The sequence below is a fragment of the Corapipo altera genome, unplaced genomic scaffold (assembly GCF_003945725.1).
Source record: "Corapipo altera isolate COAL_440 unplaced genomic scaffold, ASM394572v1 1, whole genome shotgun sequence".
In the NCBI taxonomy this organism is placed as follows: domain Eukaryota; kingdom Metazoa; phylum Chordata; class Aves; order Passeriformes; family Pipridae; genus Corapipo; species Corapipo altera.
This window is the reverse complement of record NW_020884873.1, coordinates 15,719,767-15,740,674: the sequence shown is the minus strand read 5'-3', so window position 1 is coordinate 15,740,674 and position 20,908 is coordinate 15,719,767. Positions and strand designations below refer to the sequence as shown.

Genomic DNA, 20,908 nt, shown 5'->3' with positions numbered 1-20,908 from the left:
TTGAATCCAAAGCAGGAGTGAACGTGTGTGTGTAAACACATGTGCTCTAGAGCAGTGGGCAGCAAATTCACTCCGTATCACATCAGTAACAAAGAGATTATAGGCAGGAGACATTTGCAGGCGCGAGCAGAAGAAAACCTTCACGTTTCTTCTCCAGGGTGAGCGCGTGCTGCAACTCTGAGGTACGCTCCCTGACTCTTGAAATTAATTCAACATTCCTGTGGCTTGGGCAAAAATAACCGGATGAATAATCGGGCTGTGCTGGCCCTGCTGCAGATTTCCTGGTAGATACAGCCCCCTGCAGGAAGGAAAAAGCCAAGAGACTGCGGTGGTGCTCAGGCTGCTTTGCTGGGCACAGGAACATGACACTCTTATCTTGCATTCTCTGCCTTTATCACGAAAACGATCGTGTACCCTGAGTTCTGGGCTTGTTTCAAGCACTTTTATTTCTTTTTTTACACAAGGGACAAAAACCCCGAGACATCAGACGACACCAGTGTGTGAAGATGGGAATGCCCCTGTGTGAGTGTGCTAGTGTGGGGGAGGTGTATGCACCTTCAGTTTTTCATGCCATCTGGCTGAAAGCCTTTCAGATACCAGGTCTCTGGGCTGGTACAAGGAATCAACCTTTGTTGGAGAGCCATCAATCAGGAGAGCTAGTGTTTGGGTTTCTTCCCTAGGGAAACCTGTGGTCGTCCCCAAGGCTCAAAACAGAGAAACAAAAGACCCAGAGCTGCTTCCTTGGTCTCACCGCCTCTCTACGCTCAGTTATCCCTTATGCTGGATAGGGATCCAACACCTCTAACTTTTTAAAACCTATGACTCAGTTACACAGCAGGGACTTCCCAGGATTACAGCCCTCACAGCTATGGGAAGAGGGAGAGGGATTTCTTCTGAACTGAGGGCTTTTTATCTTACCTTGGCCTCTGGTTTCACAGTGAGGTCCTAAATAGTAGTAGCCTCCACCCCACAAACACTACACGTCTGTTTGTGGAAGAGAAACCACTGGGGCCTTTCTGCTCTGCAACCGACTGGACTATGCTCAGCTGCTTCAAGAACATCTACATGGATCCTCACAGAAAAACAGTCTGGCCTGGTTTCATTGTGGGAGGGGCCAGAGACATTCTGCAGACATTCTTGTCTCCTCTCAGATCCTGTCCTACATGTCTGGGGATGTATGGGAGAACCCAAAGGTCAGTTGCTGTTGAGCCTTTGTGTTCGGACATGCGTAACTCCGTGCCCACAGTTCTGACAGTTCTCAGTGGATTGCACCCTGTACCACTGCCTTCAGTTTGGAAAGGGAAGAAGCAAACCTGGCAAGCTGTCCTGTTGTTTATCTTCTTGCCAAGTGGGAGGCAGAGGGAACCAACGCTCCCAAATTTCTTCACTGGAATAGCCCAGTAAGAGAGGGAAGCTGTCCACCAACCTATGCTTTCCTGAGGCTAGTGACCAGGTCAGGGTTCAGTTTTTGCTGGCAATCTTTTTCTTACGGGCAGAGACCAGGTCATAGAAAGGATCCTGTGTGATGCTGGTTCTGGAAATAAGAGGAAATGGGAGCAAAAGTAAGAGATTTAATGATGGAGAGCAGCACAGATAACCCAAATGAACTTGCACAGAGACACCACTTACCAAAGTGTAGGACTGGAGATCTCCAGACTCACAGCAGAGAATTTAGCTGTGGCTAGAGATTCTCCAGAAGGGAGACTCTATAAAGTCAAGAGGTACCACAGTGCTAGACTACAAACATTTCTGTTCACCCCTCTTTTGAAGCTTTGATAGCCAAATAATCTGCGTGACCATCTGTCCCTGGGGCTGAACAAAGGTAAGCTCAGGCTTCTAGTTCTGGTCTCCTCACCGTATTGCCTCAATCCACTCATCACGTTCTGCTGGTGTGGCTGCTGAGATCTTGTAGGACTGATGCTTGCCTTCAACCACCTTCCCATCCCCATCTGTTTTGCAGGCTTTGATCTTCTGCCCTTTGCAGTTGGGATTGTAGAGTTCAAAGCAGTTCTGTCAGGAAGGAAATAAAATGGAGCAGTAGGGGAAGACACGGTGGACCAAGGAAGCTATGCTGCTTCCAACCATGAGTGACAGGCTCAAAGAGCTTCCAAAAGGGAGGAGAGCAGTCCATCTCTGAAATGTAACAGACCCTTTCCTTCCCTACCCCAAGAATTGAACCCACATCTCCTGGTGCAAAATAACTAGGAAGTCAGATGTGTACACTCATCTCTGCCCACCTACACGCATATACACATGTGAAAACATACAATACAGCCAGCCAAAGGACAGCTGTCTCTTCACACCAGAAATATAAAGTAAAAATACAGTCATGTTTAGATGGGGGCACAAGGCAGTTTGGAATGGCACCTTCCCTCTGAGAAGCATGGTTGTGTGCATCTTCTCTTCCCTCTGACCATCTGACAGCCTGTGTTGGCAGTGGAGACTTACTGGCTTTTTGGGATCATCCACCTTCCGGACTGATAGGTTCTCCAAGGGGATAATGCCCAGAGGCTCTTTGTCCTGAAGGCAAGGAAACATGAATTAATACCCAAGATGCTCCCCAAATCTATGCCACTATTTAGAGCCTCTCTGATTTCCCAGACATGTGTCTTTGTGGAGGTGACAGGGGCAGTGTATGCCTGGGGAGACAAGACCACAGGTGAGCAAACAGCACCGAGTTCAGTCTGGGAGCACAGGGTAGAAGGGAAGACTTGCCCCCTATCCTCTGCTCCTCCCTGGTCCCTCAGAGGCTCATAACCACCCAGGACACTTTCCCAACAATGAGTTAAGCCTTTACCGTGGTATATTCAAAGTAGTACAGGCAGTTATCTGTCAGAATGAACCAGCGGCGTTTCCAGGTTTTCACACGTCCTCCTAAAGGCAAGGAGATTCAAAAGCCATTAGTCACACATTTTTCTGTCGTTCCCCCGCTACCCCCAAGCTCCAGACCTGCACACACAGACATACACTCCCAGATCTCCCTGTAGGTGAGCTCCAAGGAGAAACCATGGTGCTAACCACTGATGTGATGCAGTGTGGTGGACATGCACACACAGGGAGCCAATTTTGCTCTGATGGTGCTGTGAATGGGAACAGGGGAGGAACATCTTCTCAAGTCCCTTTTTGAGAAGACAGAGCCTGCAATAGCTGGGAGGAGGGAGCAGCAGCTGGTTTCAACAGCAGGTGTCAGCCTCAGCCCACCACAGCAGACAGGACGGAAGGACAGCAGAGATGATGGTGGGTTGCAGGGGGAGATCTGTGGTGGGAGGCAGGTAAGCGGGGAAGTCAGTGGAGCTAGGGGAGTCCTCCCCCCTTACCTAATTTCAGCAGCCAGCCCTCACGGTTAGGGTTGAAGAAAGTATGGGTGAGGTCGTTGCCATCATCCTCTGGTATGGAGAACGGTTCATTCTTTATGCTCTCAAACAGATTCTGCCCCAAAACATTAGAGGAGAGAGAGAGAGAAAGACAGTGAAAGATTTATTTCTGACAAAGCTTGTACACAACTATCCTAGGTCCATCTGGTCCATCACCCTATTTCTACAAGGGCAGACAAAGTGCAGGGGAGCAGGCAGTGAGCACTGGGGGTACAACAGCCCTCAGTCTACACATCACAGGGTTTCAAGAGAGACCACTAGCTCTTTTCTGCACCTCGTGTCATAAAAAACCTCAATTTAGAAAGTCACAGACACAAAATGGTGCACCCATAGCAAGACAGGCTGCTGTGACCAAACCCAGCATAACACAAGTGCTGCTTTGGGTAGTGTTAAGGCACTAGGATGGGGACTCAACACAGCAGAAACTGCAGTCCCATTTAGACCCTGGGTTGGTGGGGCCAAACACTGTCGATAAGCTGTAGAGACCAGCACATACAGCTACATGGCCACAAGGAAGCACATTTCATAGAACCGAGGCTTTGGCACTGAGGGACACAAAGGGCGACATTTGTAACAGCAGAGTGACAGGGAGGCAGGTTACTAGTTTTCAAGGTATACTGACATGTTGCTAACATCATTGGATTTGCAGTCATTTTTAACACAAATCCCAAGCCAAGAAAAAAAAAAGAAACTACACGCTTCTGCATCTTCCCTCAACTTGTCTGAAAGAAATGACACCTGGAGTAAAATATAAAGCCTTTACCCTGAAGGGATGCTGCTCAGCAAACCCACGTTTGGGATGTAGGCAGCCTCTTTGACACAAGACAGAAGTTATTGTGCCCAGGCTGGTTGGTGAAGTCAGACACACATAGGCAGGCTGCCCACTTCTACCTTGCCTCATAGGGCAGGTTCCATAGCTGCTGAGCCTTTGAGAAAATGGAAGCTCCAACTCTGCTAATGGATGCATCCCCTGTCTCTGCATCTTCATCCCCTGGGATAAGAAACACCATGGACCTGATGAGAGCTTTCCAGATGCTGGAAGAGACCCTGACACTCAGTGGGGCTTGCTGGTTCTACTCATTCAAAGATATATCCTGGTGTAAGAGAAGTCAGGCACTGGTGTCCTGACTGATGCAAACATTGGAGTCAACTGAGACATTTAGGTATGAAAAAGGGAAAGGGATTCATAATCTTGGCCACAGTGACATTGACTCTCATACACAGAGACACACAAGAAATAGATAGTCCCCTTGGGGGCTAGGAATTTCAAAGCTGGATGAGTGAGGTGCCCAGCTACCTCCCAGAGAGGTGGGTACCCCATTCACCCTCACACCTACATGACACACAGCAGTATCTGTTCCTCTCTCACACGTACAGAGTTAAAAGCACAAACTTTCTTAAACTGATACAGCTATTCCCTGAATGTCTCCAGCCCTGTCTCTCTTGCTCCATGTCCTCACCAACAAGAATGTGTGAAGCTTCTCTCCAAAGCAGTTCCCACATTTTCCAGATTCACTTTTATACATACTGCCTTCTTTCCCCATGAGGACCTTCTTCTTGTACGGTAGAAGATCAGCAAGCCTGTATCACACTGAGACCTGCAGACCTTTGCTTTTCAGTGGGCTCTGAGCAGAGAGAAGAGGTGATTTTTCATGATAAAGTCTTCTTACCTTTAAGAGTTCTTCTGGCAGGTCCCCTCCATTGTCAATGCCTCTGTTGATGGATACAAACCTTTCAAAGTGGGGTTTGTCTTTCACATTGGGGTTGTGCAGGCTGGTGTTAAGCATGATGATAGAGAAGGAGAGTATGTAACAGGTATCTATCAATGAGAAAGAAAACCAGGATGGGTGCTACTTGCTTTAGAGAGCAGAACAATCCTCACCCTAGCAGGTGGCTTGGTTTCTAGTCACTGAAGAACAGTGTAATTCTCTCAGTTGTAGGAGGAGAAGGGAGATGTCCCCTCTGCTAGGAGAAAGAGGGACAGAGTTGGATTGGAGTGATTTCATTCCCTCAGGATAATGGGGCAAATTGGGCAGAGCTGGTCCAATAATGGCTCTGCCAGCAGGAAAGTTTCTACGGACCTACATCTGTCAGTGCTATCCTATATATCCAGTATATCTCATGTGAGGCTGAGATCACTTCTCCAGTCTACTGCCCATTGGAATGGACTGTAGCACAGCAGGAAAAGGGGGACCAAAAACGTTCAGCTTCACAGGAACTGGGCTGCCTCCTTCAGCTTAAGGGGAAACACACTTCCAAGTGGTGCCCTCTGTGCTTTGTGAATGGAAAAGGCAGGCTACTCTCTCTAGCAAAGTGTAGTTCAGCTTTACAGGCCTTCTCCCCATAACTACCTGTGGACTGGAATACTCCTGGGTTACACTTGCAGTACCAGTTGGCAAAGGCCTCCATCATCCGGTCAATCTTCTGTGCTTCCCCGGGCAGCCGGAAGCTCCATAGGAACTGTCTATCAGGAGCAGCATGCCAGATAGTTAGTCAGATTAGGTGCAACAAACATTTATCCTTCCCTCAACCCATGTGACACCATGAAAATAAAAGTCATCACCATGAAAATAAAAGTCATCCCATCACACTGGGGAGACAACACAGTGCATGAAGCAGGAGCTCTGCTCCTCTCTCTACAGATTGCCTGGGTTCATCAGTCTCAAACACCCTAAAAGCAGGAAGCAGAACTAAGCATCCTGGAAATCATGGCTCTGCTTCTTAATGAGTGTCCTGCAAGGCAGCAGAGACCTCAAGAGAAAGAGTCCTGCCAGGAGGTGGCCTATAAGAAAACAAGATGCCCTAAGACTGAGTCACTTTGTCATTGACATAATGGGCACCATGGACAGACATGATTCCTGCTGCAAAAAATAACTTTTCCCAGCCCCCCAGACATTGAAGCCACAGGGATCCACTTTTCTGCAAATGGTCAGTTCAGTCAAGGGGCCACAAAAGTGTTCCCCCTAGAGAAGCTGTTGACAACTCACAGAGCAACAGCCTTGGAGCCACCACATGCAGCGGGGCCTTGGGAAGTTCCCATTTCAGACCAGTAAGGCTTCCTGACCTTCCTGGGCGGTAAGACCCAGTGGCTGAGCAGGCTCCAGCACCATCCCCTGCATCTGTCACCGTCACTTACCTCAGTGCCTGCACCAGGTTTAAGTGGGCAAACTGGTGACATGCCACAAAGGCTTGGAGGATCTGAATGTTTGTGGGGTCCCTGAGAGAGGATGGAGGGAAAAGGTCAGAAGAGAGCTCTGATCCTGCCCAGTTTGGATGCCCCTTGGTGTGACAACAAGCCTCTGGCTCCATCCCAGCCTCCACTTCCCCTTTGACCAAGAAGTGGCTGATATATGTGCTCTTGTCTCAGAAGACTGACCCCACTACAGGCAGCAGGAAAAGTAGTCCATATAGCCAGCCTTAGTCACCCTCCAAAGACCCTCCCAAGGGTGTACTGCCCACTCAGCCCACTGTGGTTGGAGGTATGTTCAGTCTTGGCACGTGGCTGAGGTCTGCCACAGGTCATCCAAAATGGTAGTTGAGAGGGGCCAGGCAGGACAGGGCCTCCAAAGGTCTCCTCATCCTGCCTGGGCTGCTCACCTCCCACCCAGGTAATCCCCAATGGCTGTCTTGTTCAGACCTTCACCCTTGTGGAGGAATTTGGCGATCTCCTGAGGGTCTGAGGATAATACCTGGTGCTCAATCAGGTACTGGATCCCCTGGGAAGGAGAAGCAAGACAGTGAAGTAAGACAGCTTTGTGGTGTGATGATAAAGTAGGACTCCAACACATCCATATCAGCCTTCCTTAGCTCTGATGAACTTTCCTCCTCTGTTATTCCCCAGTCCCTTTATGGGAGATCACAGCCATGTTCTCATCTTTATTCCATACCTCTTCATCCACTTTGGGTGGTCAGCCCCATTTTCATTTCATCCCTAGATTTGGTTAAATGTTTTACTCTGATGGAAACTCAGACAAACAGAAAAGGGCAATGTAATTTAAAAGTCAAAAAGGCAAAGTGAAAATAATTCATTTTAATATTTTCAATCAAAATAACTTAGTGTTCTGTTCCTAAATGTCTTTTTTTTTTCCTAAATTAACTTAAAGGAAACATTCTTTGTTTAAAAGAAGACATAATGAAAAAAAAATATACTCAGGCAAAAATAAAGGCTTGAGAAAACTCAAAATAATTTTTTCTTAATTTTTCTTCCGTCCAACAGAACAGAGAAGACTGCAATCTTTTCAGTTCCATCCCTCCTAGCCAGTAAGGATGGAATATGCTTTTTAAGGAATACAGAGGGTCTGAGTTGGATTGTGCAAAGAGTCAATATCCTATTTAAGAGAGAATTTCATGATTTTCAAAGCCAAAGAAAGCTGAGGTTTTGTTCAAAGGATTCTTGACAATATCTAACAACACTGCAGTTCTCCAGACCACATAGCAATTCTCCTCACAAAATACAATAAAAGAATGAAAATTATTTTAGATCCATCAAAATGTTCTACTTCAATGGAATCATTTCACTTTCCCCTGTAATATAAAAGAAACTATCTCTAAAATGCCCCAAAGAAAAAGCAGTTTCAAAAGAAGAAACTGAAATGTTTGTGAGATTTTTTTTCCATGCTATTTTCCTTTCTCTTTCCCCAGATGGAATTTTGGTAAGACCAATTTAATTTTGCAAAGCATTGCAGTGATGATGGGGCCCCATTTTCCAGAAGAAAATGTTTCTCCCCAAAGGTTTTGTTTGGCCAGATTCCTAACACTTATCTCCTCTATCCTCAGGAACTTCCATGGGATCTTGAAGATAGGAACTCATTTAAAGTATCAGCATTGCATGGATGGAGTGTAACCTTTGAAAGGAGGGGTAAAGAAATTTCCTTCCATTGCAGCACCTCCCTGTTTATTGCATGTAGCAAAAAGGAGGCAATAATCAGAGATCTGCATAATACAGGCACAGCATATACAACATTTTGACCAGGTTGATCAGCATTAAACTAATAAAGCTAAACTGGTTTAGGGTTAGAACTAGTTCGAGTATTTCTGCACAGAATGGCACAGTGCCATAGAGAGTTGCCTCTGGGGTTTCAAACCAAGGTCAGACTGAAAGGCAAAATAAAACCTTCTCTCATGCAGGCTATAAGTACTGATATCACTGCTCTGAGACAGCTCCTGCTGGCAGAGGGATGTCCAGGGGACTGGCAAGCACTCCAGCTGTGGTGTGGATGCTGGGGAAGGCATCTTGACAGTCTCAGCAGGGCACAGAAGGAGGCATGAGAAGTTGTCATGCTGAGCAGCAGCCACTCAAGATGTTAGCTGTGGTAGTTAGCTGGTGATGAGCTATCATTCGATCGCAGCTTGTGGTTTTCCTTACAGAGCTCAAAAAAGTGGCCCACCAGTGAGGAGGAAGGAAGAGAGAACTGTCTTTCTTGCATCTTGTCTACTTAATGTTTTTAGAGCTTTCTGCAGAGGGCTGAAGGCCATTGACACCACTGGTCAGAGTCCCAGAAAGTAGAAAAGCTGTATTTACTCCACAATTCAACCAATTCTACTGAAACCAAAACTGCTTCCAAAATGTCAGAGGCATCTTGTCCTCTTCTGTTATGAAAGAGCCAAGGAACCTGACTAGTTCTCAAAATTTCTCCCCTTCTTCGTAGTTCATCCTCCTCTATCACATTATAGCAAACTCAGCCTCGCAGTCAAGAAGAGCTGTGCTAAAGGAAATTTGGCTCCCGTGACATATTGGCAGTGTTAAACCATCCTCCCCTTACTTGTCTTAGGTTTGGGTTGAATAGTATGGGATGACCTATAAGCATGTGATGGGGGGAGACAACACAGTTTGATCATATAAAAGATCTTATTCAGGAATAGAATGGAGAGTGCTACTGACTGGAGCCTTAGTGAGTTAGGAAACACAGTCCCACGCCACAGTTCCTTTGACATAGGTGGCTGCAAGTGGACCAACAGCCAACAGAATATCTTCCTCCAAGCTTTCTTTATCTTCATAGGTGGTATGAACAAATCCTACCTTTGCAGGATCCATGTTGAATTTCTTCCGGCCCAGGGACAGAATTTTATCCCTCTGTGACAGCTTGCTGCAAACACATCAAAAAGAAGGAAAATCAAACAGAATAAAGGAATGTGTCATTTCACTCACAAGTAACTTGGTAATAAGTTAGGTAACTTAGATATCTTAAGGACAGGTGTCTGACTATCCAGAAATAAAGAGAAATCTTAGAGGAGAGAAGGGTATTCCTGGCCTAATTTCCCTGTCCTTGTTGTGATCCAAATCCCATTAGCACTTTTGTTTTTTCAACCTCAAAAGAGAGACTTTGTAAAAAAAAGGCATACTTATCTTATTACACTTGCCTGGTCTGTTCTCTAGGATTATTGTCTGCCTCTTGCCTCTCTGCATTTTGGAAACGCTCGATCTCTGCAAACACTTCAGCAATCTCCTCCTTCAGCTTCTGCAAAAGAAACATCAGGAGGATGAAGGCAATGGAGGGAAAACCAGCAGACATAAATACAGAGTACATTTTACTACTTCCCTCAAACACAGGAAAAGGACAGGTCAGATGGTCATGACCAGCCAAGGATGTCTATGAAATGGGGACTGCTCTGGGGTGACCCTGCTGGATTCCAGATGAAAAAAATTGGAGAGAGGGGCATGTCTCATGTCTGTTGTCAATCAAGGCTGGAAAAATCAAGATTAGCCAGCGTGGCAAGTGTCAGAGAACTTGCCCCAGTGTTGATTTCAGTTCCTCAAACAATGTCAGATGTAAGAATCCTTCCATTGTGCCCTTTTCCTCTGAGCTTTTACTTTGCGTAGCCCTGCTACGCATCCAGGAAAGGGGAAGTGGAATCAGTAACTGTGAGGTCAATATGAGCCTGAAGTGGCAATACTATGAAACACAGAGGTTTTTAACATACCTATCATTCAAATATCATTGAGCAGATACCTGTCTTTAGGGGGAGAAAGAAGAAAGAAGGAGTAAAAAAAGAGTATTGCTAATTTAAAAAAAAAAATCAATTATGGAATTCACTTCCCTTTAGGCCCGTGACAGACCATGACCTTCTTGGCTGGATGTTCTGCTTTACTAAGGAAATCTGTATCTGTTTGTTTCCATTCTTCAGTTATGGTCCTCCTCAGAGCCAAATTACATCACAGATCTCTTCCAGGAATCACCCAAATTCTTCCCCAGGCAAACCACAATAAGCAGGGGAAGATCCTTTCTCATCAAGGAATGAGAATGTGGATGAAGCATTTAACCAGACAGAGAAACTGAATTTCTGCAATATCCCGTAATTTAAAAGAGCTTTAGTTTTGCTCTGGCCACCTTCTATTGTGCTTCATTAGTCTCCATAGCTGTGAGTGTTCCTTACTAAGCTTTAGGAATTGCAAAAATGTAACGAAGCAATGATCTTATCTCCCAAATTTCAAATTATTATCAATTTTGTTACTTTATTCACTGCTGGTTTTTGGCAGTGTTACTGGCAAGTAAAGACCCATCCTTTCCTCTCCTCCCTCTCCCCTCCCGCAGACATTCCCCCAAGTGTTTGTGTTTAAGGGTATTGTTAGACACTTTCTGAAAAGATCCCCTGGGGAAAATGTCTCTCATTCTAAGGTAGTCTTTTCACCTAAACTCATTCTGTTCCATTGGACAACGCATTGCTTAATGGATTTAGGATTTAAAATATGAGTTTGTGCAGTCTAGCAACATTTCTCTGTCCACAGTGGGCAAAAAAATATAGTATTCCTCTTACAGTGCCCATTGCCTATTCTGAAAATTGAAGAGAGAAGAACCACACACAAGCAAATGACATGCACATACATTCATCATCTGTTTTGAAAGAGGAGACAAGACACTATTCTGATTTGCAGCAGAAAGAGGGAGTCTGTAGTTTGGCTTAATCCTTTATGCCAGGAAATATTGCACCTATTTCCCAGACATCTGGACATCTTCATATTGTTGGGAAATCAGTCCAAGTCCAATTATTCAGTGTAATAAGCTCTCTCAAATGGGAAATCATATTCCATGGTGATGGAGGCAGAACAGAATAGAAAGTGTACAGTACCATGCACAACTGCGATGCAGTCTGACTGATTTTGAATCTGTTACTTTCAGACACTTTTAGGAGTCAGTGTAGATATGTTTGGGTCTGCTAAAAGAAAAGAAGCAAGTTCAACCACAGAAACTTGTGTGGAAGGTCCTGCCAACACACCTCTTCGAAGAGACGGGATCCTGCATGAAGGACTTGTTAGAGGTCCACAAACGAAACAAAAATTTGATAAACACAGAATGATGCTGCAGGCAACTAGGACTGGTATGTCATTAGCAGGTAATCGGTAATTAAAAATAATCATCAATGCTGACCCAGGTGCCTGCTAGTATGACAATGAAGTCATACTCTTTACCTTAATCCTAAATATGCAATCCCAGCTCATCCCTGCTCATAATTTGACTGGCCTTTCTCAAATATCCCATTAGGGCAGCTGATGATTCCTGCAGCAGAGAGTTGGATGTACACTGGTGGCAAATAGGCCAGGGCAGCCTGAAGTTGAGAATTCAAGCTGCATCATGACAGAGAAAATGTCTCCAGTGCCAGAGCACTTCTGCATGGTCTGGACTGTTATGCAAAGATGCTCCTTGGTGAAGACAGATTTTAGAAAGCTAGGCAGGCAAGAGAAACAGGATGGTCCTTACCTTAATGTCCTCCAAAAGCCCCTGTTTGTGCTGCCTGATTGTCTCTATTTCAGTCTCTTCAGCCTCGCTCAAATCAGTTGACTCTGGAAGAATAAAGATGCTCGTGACAATAGTACTGGGGCCAACATATCACAGAAAAAGCTGCCTCAACCTCCCAGTAGCTACCCTCACCTAGGGTAGCAACTCTGATTTCTGTGTTTCAGCATCTATGCTCTCTGCTGTTGCAGCCACTGCACCTCACCTTTGGCCTGCAAATGGTTCTCAGTCCAGAGCAAGCAGCACAGACCCATATACCCCTCCTTACAGTCAGATGTTGTGTTGGTAGCCCTCTTACCTAAACCTGCAGCAACCCACCCGCCCACTCAAGCAATTCTGCTTGCTGTGAGCACAATGAGGAGGTCTCACCAAATGCTTTCTGGTGGTTTTTATGTCAGTCATCTCTATGCACTGAAAATCTGTGACCTAAACACTTCACCTACATCCAAACCTCCCATGAAGAGCCACTGGCTTCATGGATTGATCCCCCACAGCTAGGGTCAGAAGTGACTTAAGAGAGAGAATCAAGGTTTTTCAAATCTGAAGGCAGGATCGGGGGGGATGAAAGCCTTGCTGAAAAAGGAATGTCTTTGGAAGGCTGTTGTTCTGTGGACCACAGACAACACGGAAATATGAGTAGGCTTTCTTCTAATGTACAGGAAGTTAAACAGATAGCAGTAGAGCCAAGGCAACCACAATATGATTCATAAAACACCCAGAACAACTGGGGAGACAGCACTGCTGCTAAATATAATCCAGGTGAAATGTAGTCTCTTCAGCAAGGAGAAGGAGAAGGCTGCAGCCATAGAGAGGAGGCAAAGCAGATGACGAGGCCCCAGGAATAAAAAAAAGCACTCACAAAAGGCTGAGAGCACTGAAGGTCACTCCTGAAGTGGCAGACAGGGCCCTTGCTGCACCTAAATACTGCAAGACAAAGCTTTCCCAGGAAGCCATATCAAGTCACTGGATGTCCTGCTTCACTGTTTCATGAGCCATAATCCCCCGGGCCTCCTGTCTTCCTGGGAAAAGGGGAAGTAGCACCAGTTGCTAATTGGAAATTCTCTTGGTGTGGATCTCACATGCAAAACAACTGTTATAAATATGACTGGAGGAAAAAAGGGGAAGGAAGCAGCCACGACAGACAGAAGGAAAAGGGGACAAGGGCAATCATCTTGGAGTCCACATGCTTCTTTCCTGTCATGGCCACAACAACTCAGAGAGATCTGCCTTCTGTAATCCTAATCTTTCCCTCATGAGCTAAGTATGTTCCTGTTACTCTTCTCAGGCTGCAGTTTCTCTTCCTGCTGGTTTCAAGCATTGCATTCCCTGGGGAGAGACTGCTGAATCTGTGGGAGTAAAGCACTGGACAAGCAGCCAGCATGAAGCTAGGACTGGGATGGACCCATGTGCCCTCCCAGTCCTGGAAGCAGCCCTTGTGAAGAGCTGAAAGAAGCTGACTGATTGCTGAAGCCAGTCAAGATAGAAGGAAAACTGGTGGCATCCAGAAGCCTTGCAACAGCCAAATCTGTATGTGAGAGGAAAACAAACAACCAAGCAAACAAGCATAACACCAAGCAAGCAACCAAGAAGGCAAACAAAAAATAAACAAACAAAAAGAAACCACAACGAAAAAACTCGATGCAACAGCTCAGCTACTTATTAGGCAGGTTGCTAACTTCCCTTTGAATGTCAGCCCTATGCCTCTGAGCAGTGCCTGGGCTTCAGCTTAATTTATGTCTCTCACTGTTCTGGCATCTGCAGGAGATGAGGCCAGTCTCTCAGTCTACCCAGCTTTATCTTTCTCACTCCTGCAGGAGTTTGTAATTGTGGAATCACTGGGGTGATTCCTTGACAAATTACCACTAAGATCTTTTGCCCTGTATTTGTTTCCACAAAAGCACCATAGCAGGACATACCTGAGGAACCTCACCTTCCCCCACCTCATCAGCAAACTCTGTGGTGTGGCTGGTTGCTTTGCTTCAGTTGTTCTTTGTCTATTGAAGCAGCCTGAAGCATCTCAAAGAGGCATGAGGCTCCCAGAGGACACCATCTCACCCACTTGACCCCCACCGAGACTGTAAATAATGCAGTCCCCCTTCCTCCTGAACATCTGAAAACCCCAACTTCCAAATGATTCACCTGTCCAGTTTGTCAGAATGAGAAAAGTGTGGGAAGGACTGTGTGTGGGGAGGGTGGGGGAGAAAAAGCATGAGTCATGGGGAAGGAATAAAAGGGTAAATAAGCAGGAAAGTTTAACATAGTATGGAAAAAATGGATGGATCAAACTTTCAGGGCAACTTAGACTGAGCTGCAGAGAGGGTCCTTATTAGGTTTCCTAAGTTTCCTGAATAGCTTAAGTCCTTGATTGCCTTGGAAAATAATTCTGATGTCAGTGCATTCACGTTATTCCTCTGTCGTAACAGAAGGCCTGATGCTCTGCTCAGGGTGTTCTGAGGCCATTCATCAATGTTATTGACCACACTGCAGTCAGGGGAAGTGAACACAAAGGGCTTGTTTGGGGAACTGTCTGCAGAAAGGCAGTGAAGGCAGCAGAGGCATCTGGGCAAGCAGGAGGTGAGTTACTGAGAGCCTTTCCTTCCCTCTTCACGTTGAGAACAAGCTGAGCCAACAGGAGGACACTGAGTAAAGCACCACCTGGCTCACTCTAGACACTTGCAATGGCAGAGGCAATTCAGCCATGCACTAGGGGATTGAGGAACAGCTTCAACCTTGTCAAAGTCCTCAGTACCACCAAGTTACACTTCCCTCTAGAGCTAGGTGAGGACACAGATGAAGCATAGCCCTGGTCAGGCTTCTCTGCACAGGGGGAAATTTCACCCTGGTGAAGAACACACCATGAAAACATGCACACATTTCAGGAGGATACTGCCAGCCAAACCAATGCTGAAGTTTCACAGTTCAGACACCAAAAAAAGAATGTCTGGCATCCTCTCCAGAGAGGACATGAAGTTGCTGCTTGGAATTCATTTTCAGAGAGCAAATGTTGAAAGGAAAGTGCATCAGCATCACATTTGTTGTTCTTACACCTGCTCTTGAGGTTGTTTCCCCACTCTTAGGGCAGAACCTAAGAGAAAGACCTGCCAATTCCTCATGAACTGTCCAGGCTTGTATTTTCAGTGCTGTCACTCAAAACAGTACACAGACTTCAATTCCAGTTGTGGTGACTTATGACTCCAGCCTCCCCATCTGGAGGGCAGGTTGGAGTTACCCAAACATCTGGGTACTTATGTGGCCAGCAGAGAGTACTGTGTCTGCTGGTCTCATTTCCCATTGCAAAGGGCTGTGCAGAACCATCCAGATAGTAACTAAACAGATGATAAATGTATGTGTATGTCATTTGCTTTTGTGTGGTTCTTCTCTCTTCAATTTTCAGAATAGGCAATGGGCACTGTTTTGCTTCAAACCCAAGCAAAATTATATGAATAGGAAGACAGCTTTTGAAGCACAGAATAAGTGGGAAGTTGACCATCCAGGAGAGCTGGAAGAATGGACTGCAGAAGCTGTGGGGGAAGGTTATGAAGAATGACTGTATCTGTAGCACTGTGGCAAACCATCCATGTGCTACACACCCACAGAATGACAGCAGAGGTTCATCAGGCCCATTTGCAAGGCAGTGTAGGGTTCTGAGTGTAGACACCAAAGGGTTTGGGCACCTCCACCCCTGGCAACACACAAGCAGAGCAGCCCGATGGGCACCTTCTGCCTGAAGAAGGCTGTCTGGTGGAAAATTTTCATCTGAAATTCCTTTTCTTTTTCAATATGGCTGTTGTGTCATCTGCAGTACAGACCACCACCTCCACAACCAGGTACCAGGCTGGCAACAGGTAGATGACAGGAAGCCTTGCAGCTCCTCAGTTCCCTCCAACCCTATCTGTCTCCTTCCTGCAGCCACTACACAGTTCTCTTCCAGCTTGTGTCAGAAGAAACTCAACACAGATCCCAACAGGTTTAATTTGCACGTTTTAGTTATGGGGGAAAGGTGTGAAGAAGAATTTACGTTGCTTCCTGGTCCCCTTATCCCACATGACAACTTACATCAATCAGGGTAGCTTCTAGCCACTTTTGACTATGGCTCTTACCCCACACATCCTAGCACAGGATACCATGGCACCCATATGCTCTCCCATATTTCGCACACTCAGCTCAAGGATTGGGCATACTGGCTCTGTGGCCTCACCCTGACAGTCATGAGATGGTTCTGAAGGAATCTGGAAGAGGACATACACTGCAGGGAGAGCAACCTCCCCACAGATATAGGTCATATCGCACAGATATGTACCTAACAGGACTATCACACCTCAAGGTAGGAGTGACCCCAGGAAAAGGTGTACATGCACCTCTGACCTTCAAGACAATCAAGCCACAACTTAGCAATTTCAAATGCATTCAGTACCCTAAAGCTCCCTGGAAAACTCTGTCTGGTAGCAGCCTGGGCTCTCAAGGGAGCTCAGCATCAAACAAACCCTCTTTCTCACCCAGCTGTGGAGTGATGGGATGGGACTGAGCAAAAACATCAGTCAGAGCCAGTGCATCTCTCCAGGCATTGCCTGCCTCTGGGCTCTGCCTCTAGCCAGAACTGAGCAAACCTGCATTCTCCCTGAACAGGATCTCATTGTGCTATTGCAGTGTGTATACTTTATTCAAAGTATACTTACTTGAATGTGTAACTTTCAAGATATAATTAACTCATAACACATAACTTGAATGAATGACTGTGTCAGACCTTCTGTGAGGAGGGAGGCACACCCCAAAATAAATAGTAAAACATGAGTTATCCCTCCTCCTGTCCAGTTTGTCCTGCAGAATCTTTTACCACAGTTGCTTTCCAGTGGGGAGGGCTGGGTGATCTGAAGAGACCCACCTTCACCAACATTCATAATCAGATGCTGGTAAGAGCTCAGCTCCTATAGGTACTACAAATTTCCCTGACAAGGAAGTATGTTGTTTGAGTGTGCTCCTTCCTTGGCTACACACCTCAAAGCTAAAATGTGCACAACAGTCGTTGAAACTGGGCACCGCTTTTTGCTTTCACTCTCTGCTCCATAACCTATATACAAAAGCCTGATAGGACAGAATCAGATTGAGAAGGGTCATTGCAAGGTGATCCTTCTTCTTCCGGGCCCTCGTTCAGTCTATTGCTATTCAGCACTCCCTCTCTGCTGCCTTTGCACAGACACACGCTCAGAGCTTCCTCAGCCAGAGGCTAGAAATGTTCAGTCTGGAAGTGTGCCTTTCCCTGCTGAATCCCAAACACTTTTCCCACCACCTGCCAAAGAAGGAAATAAACCCTAAGATCTCTCTCAGTTCCTCGGGTGTGGCTTATCTCCCCTCACCCACATCTGCCCATTGAAATTATTTCAGGACCAGGCAGGCCCACCTGCAGGTCACTTGGAGTTTGTAGGATCCTAATACAGTTATTCACCTTTAACATGGACATAAGCAAGAGACACCCCAGTACCAAAAGCCTTGCAAGAGTGTTGCACTGAGATACCCAACTGCATGAGGGGCTCCCCAGAGGCAAACCAGCTCCTGGGATCTGCATGGAAACACCATTTTGCAGCTTGCAAGCCATGCCAGAGTTTCATGAAGAGAAGCCAAAGCTTACAAGTGTTCATCCTAAGTGTCATATAAACCCTTGATGCCCCTGAGTCAGTTCCCAGCTCAGTCCAGGATCACCAGCCCAAGGGATCCCAGCAGTAGACACTCTCAGTACCAAAGCCATTTGAATAAGTGGGAAATTTTTTCCCAGTGTGAAAGGAGAGCAAGTAAAAAGAAACCCATGCCTAATCCTGAAGGCTGACAAGCAATCTACTGCAGCCCCAGGGATCTTCCAGCATCTCATTCCTCCAGCCACCAGCCACAGTATCCGCCCTAGCTGCTAGGATTTCATGGAGTGCTCAACTCTGTCAAACTGAGTGCACAGCCCTCACCCAAAAAAAGATACACAATGGTCAAGGCTTACCAGAAGGACAAAAGTCCATCCTGAAGAGTGAGATATATTTTCAACACAAATGTGTTTCAGATGTGTTGAAAACGTGGGTTTTTGTTTGTCCTTGCCTTCTGCTTGTTCAGATGCTTCACAGAACTGAAACAACTTGGAGCCAGTGACCAAGACCGCAGCAGAATTATGGGGGGCGGGTTGCCCTGTGACTCCTCCCTTCCTCTCTCCCTGTCCCTCTGATCACATGTCATGAGCTTGCCTCAGAGAAGGAAACTGTATGTGCATACTTCTGTGACCTAACAGGGGCTCACTGGCTACTTCTGAAATACAAATGCACAGATGCATTTCCATCCCAGCAGCTTTTTTGAGAATCTCTCTTTGAGGGGACTGAAATGAACTGTGAGAGGCTGATAGTACTTTGGGTTTTTGTCTGAGATACTCTGAGGAGAGAGGGGGAAAAAAGGAAGTTCTTGATTCAGAAAACCCATCTGATTGGGGAAGTGGTTTCATTCTAAAGGAAAGATTCTTCCTATGTTAATTCTGCAGCAGGTGGAGGGGGTAGGGATGGGAACAAACACTCCAGAATTGGAGGATGGTTGATAGAGGGGAGAATAAAGCTGTCAGCTTCTTCTCCCTCCCTCAGTGCCCACTAACTCACTAACAAACTGTTTTTCTTGGAAACCTTGTAAGTCAGGATAGAGTGAACTATGAAGAAATTAAGACCTCTCTCAGGTTTAGCAATATTCCTGCTGGTGAGAGAGCTGGCATTAGCAGGACTATTTTGAAGGCATTTCTGCTGCTCTGTTCTGCTGTGAAGCAGAGAGGTGCTCTTTCTCCTCCAACTCCTTCACACAGCTCCAGAAGGCTGTATGCTTCCCCTTGAGTTGCTTTTGGTTGCCATGTGATTTATGTGGTAGACCTGTGATGTAGGCAATGTGAGGAAGATTAGAAGCATGCAGGAGAGGACCATGTTCGACCCAGAAGAACTGGTGATTGAATAAATAGGTCAAGGGCAAAATTCAAAACAGGTGTGATGCTCAAACAGGGCTCTTGCCTCCTCTAGCAGGAGTGAAGCTGTAGAGGGTCGGCTCCTCCCCATGTGTGAACACTTAACTCTGAAGCACTCTGCATCCTTAACTGCCTGACCTGCTGCTGTACTCACATCGGCACTTAAGCAGGGCAGAAAAAAACAGGGCCAGACTTCTAGCTACCTTCTTTCCATGAGACAGCAAGGTAGAGTTTGCAAGAGCATTGCACATGTAGAAAAATAAGAAAAGGCTTTCTAACTTGTTATGCAGATGGAGCCAGCATCTATGTACACTTATCACCGTTTAGGAGCGGCTCCTGTGAGGCTGAAGGTCCTTGACTCGCCAGGAAAGGAAGAGCTATTACATTCCTACACTCCTATTAACTGAGTCTGATCTGAAGTCCTCTGGAGAGAATAACTGGCCCTTTAAAAGGCTTGATGCCTGAACACTCTGGCTAAGCTCCATTGCTTTAGGGCCATTCAACCTCAGAAAGAAAGACACAGATTGCCCTCCTTTCCTCTCAGTCTCTTCCATTTGCTCTAACCTGTGGTTATGCTGTAGGTTCACTGCTGTTATTGGAGAGGACAAGCATTCTGATGAACCTCCAGTGAAGAATGAGAGGTATTCCCCACCTGAAAGATGACAAGTGGTGGCAGAAATCCAGAATCAGTTTAAACAGCCAGGGTCACAAACAACCTGTGACCTTTTGGAACAGTCAGTAGCAAACATTTAGGACTCACTTTCCATGGTCAGTATCTATATTTACAAAGAAACAACTAGAAACTTATTCAGGAGAGGTAAAAGGAAGGAGAAGAGAATCTGTCTGGACCTTCATTACACCCAATGTCCATTCTTAAAAGTTATTAGAGGCCTGCCTTTGGGATACAAATTGCCAAAAGCTCACCCTTTGTAAACTAAATTTCTGTCTTGAGATTCTGGGCCACATAAGAGGAGAACTCACTGCCCCACAGTCCAGCCCAGAGCCCCAGTTCCTGCACTGGGGCTGGGTCTGGTGCATCACTTCTAGTCCTTCCTTCCATCACTGTTTTCCACAAAAAAATCATGTCAGCAGTATTGCAACTGACATCAAGCAGACACGTCAACCTAAAATACTCCCTTGAAAGACCTGATCTTGCCTGCCTCAAAGGTAGGAGACATATACAGACAGCTTGATAAGGGCTGTTGTTACATATGCATCTGTGGGCAAGTCAAACCACAAGCACCCTACAAATACCAAAATGGATGCCTCCGTGCACTGCAAAGTACTCTCAGCCACTAGAACAGAGGGCAAAACCTGCCCCTGTGTCTCTACTCCATATTTGCTTCATCTTTCCAGCTCCTCGATGCTTCCTTCTCACAGCTTTTCCTGCCTGCCTGTTGGAATGTCTGACTGCCCTGTTTGAGACCTTACTACCATTTCCGTTCGATGATCACTTCCACTACTCGCATTCCCCTGTTCTGGTAGCCTTGCTGGTAACAGTGGCTGGCCTTGATGCCCTTTAAATGCTTTCAGTTATTTCAGCCAGAGGAGTCTGAATGGGAAACATACAGTTAAAAAACTGCATAAGTCTATTTCATGTAAAAATGAAACACCTGTGAGATGTTTTCTCATGAAGGTACACAACAGAGATAGGATCATAAAACTAAGCTAAGCCTAGAGCATTTCCCATTCTTTCCAAAGTGTAGGGTTTGGGTATGTCTCCCTCTCCAGGTCCTTAGTTCCCCACTGATTCACATGGTGGAAAAACTAGTTTGATTCCAGGCTTACCCTGGAGAAAAACAACCAGTTCCTTTCTTGAGGAAACCTAGAAC

At 46.0% G+C, this 20,908-nt stretch overlaps 1 protein-coding gene across 2 annotated transcripts; it reads right to left on the bottom strand.

The window, feature by feature from the left end:
• Window positions 1-432: 432 nt before the first annotated feature.
• Window positions 433-18,204, bottom strand: CYTH4 (cytohesin 4). Of its 2 annotated transcripts, none has more exons than XM_027668138.1 (13): window positions 18,090-18,204; window positions 12,071-12,153; window positions 9,735-9,832; window positions 9,394-9,460; window positions 6,972-7,090; window positions 6,511-6,591; window positions 5,726-5,838; window positions 5,045-5,193; window positions 3,318-3,429; window positions 2,798-2,874; window positions 2,449-2,520; window positions 1,856-2,010; window positions 433-1,534 (listed from the first exon to the last, which is right to left on the bottom strand). In XM_027668138.1, the coding sequence occupies exons 1-13, from the start codon at window positions 18,106-18,108 to the stop codon at window positions 1,462-1,464; spliced, it is 1,218 nt and encodes a 405-aa protein (XP_027523939.1). In that variant the 5' UTR covers window positions 18,109-18,204; the 3' UTR covers window positions 433-1,461. The 2 variants fall into 2 exon arrangements, with proteins under 2 accessions (XP_027523939.1, XP_027523947.1); XM_027668146.1 differs by lacking the exon at window positions 18,090-18,204 and adding an exon at window positions 14,023-14,041.
• Between the last annotated feature and the right edge of the window lie 2,704 nt (window positions 18,205-20,908).

Coding starts and splice junctions, on each gene's coding strand:
- CYTH4 (XM_027668138.1), bottom strand. Junction 2,875..3,317: donor GGGCTGGCTGCTGAAATTAG/GTAAGGGGGGAG, acceptor CCTTGCCTTTAG/GAGGACGTGTGAAAACCTGG. Junction 1,535..1,855: donor GAGTGGATTGAGGCAATACG/GTGAGGAGACCA, acceptor TCTTATTTCCAG/AACCAGCATCACACAGGATC.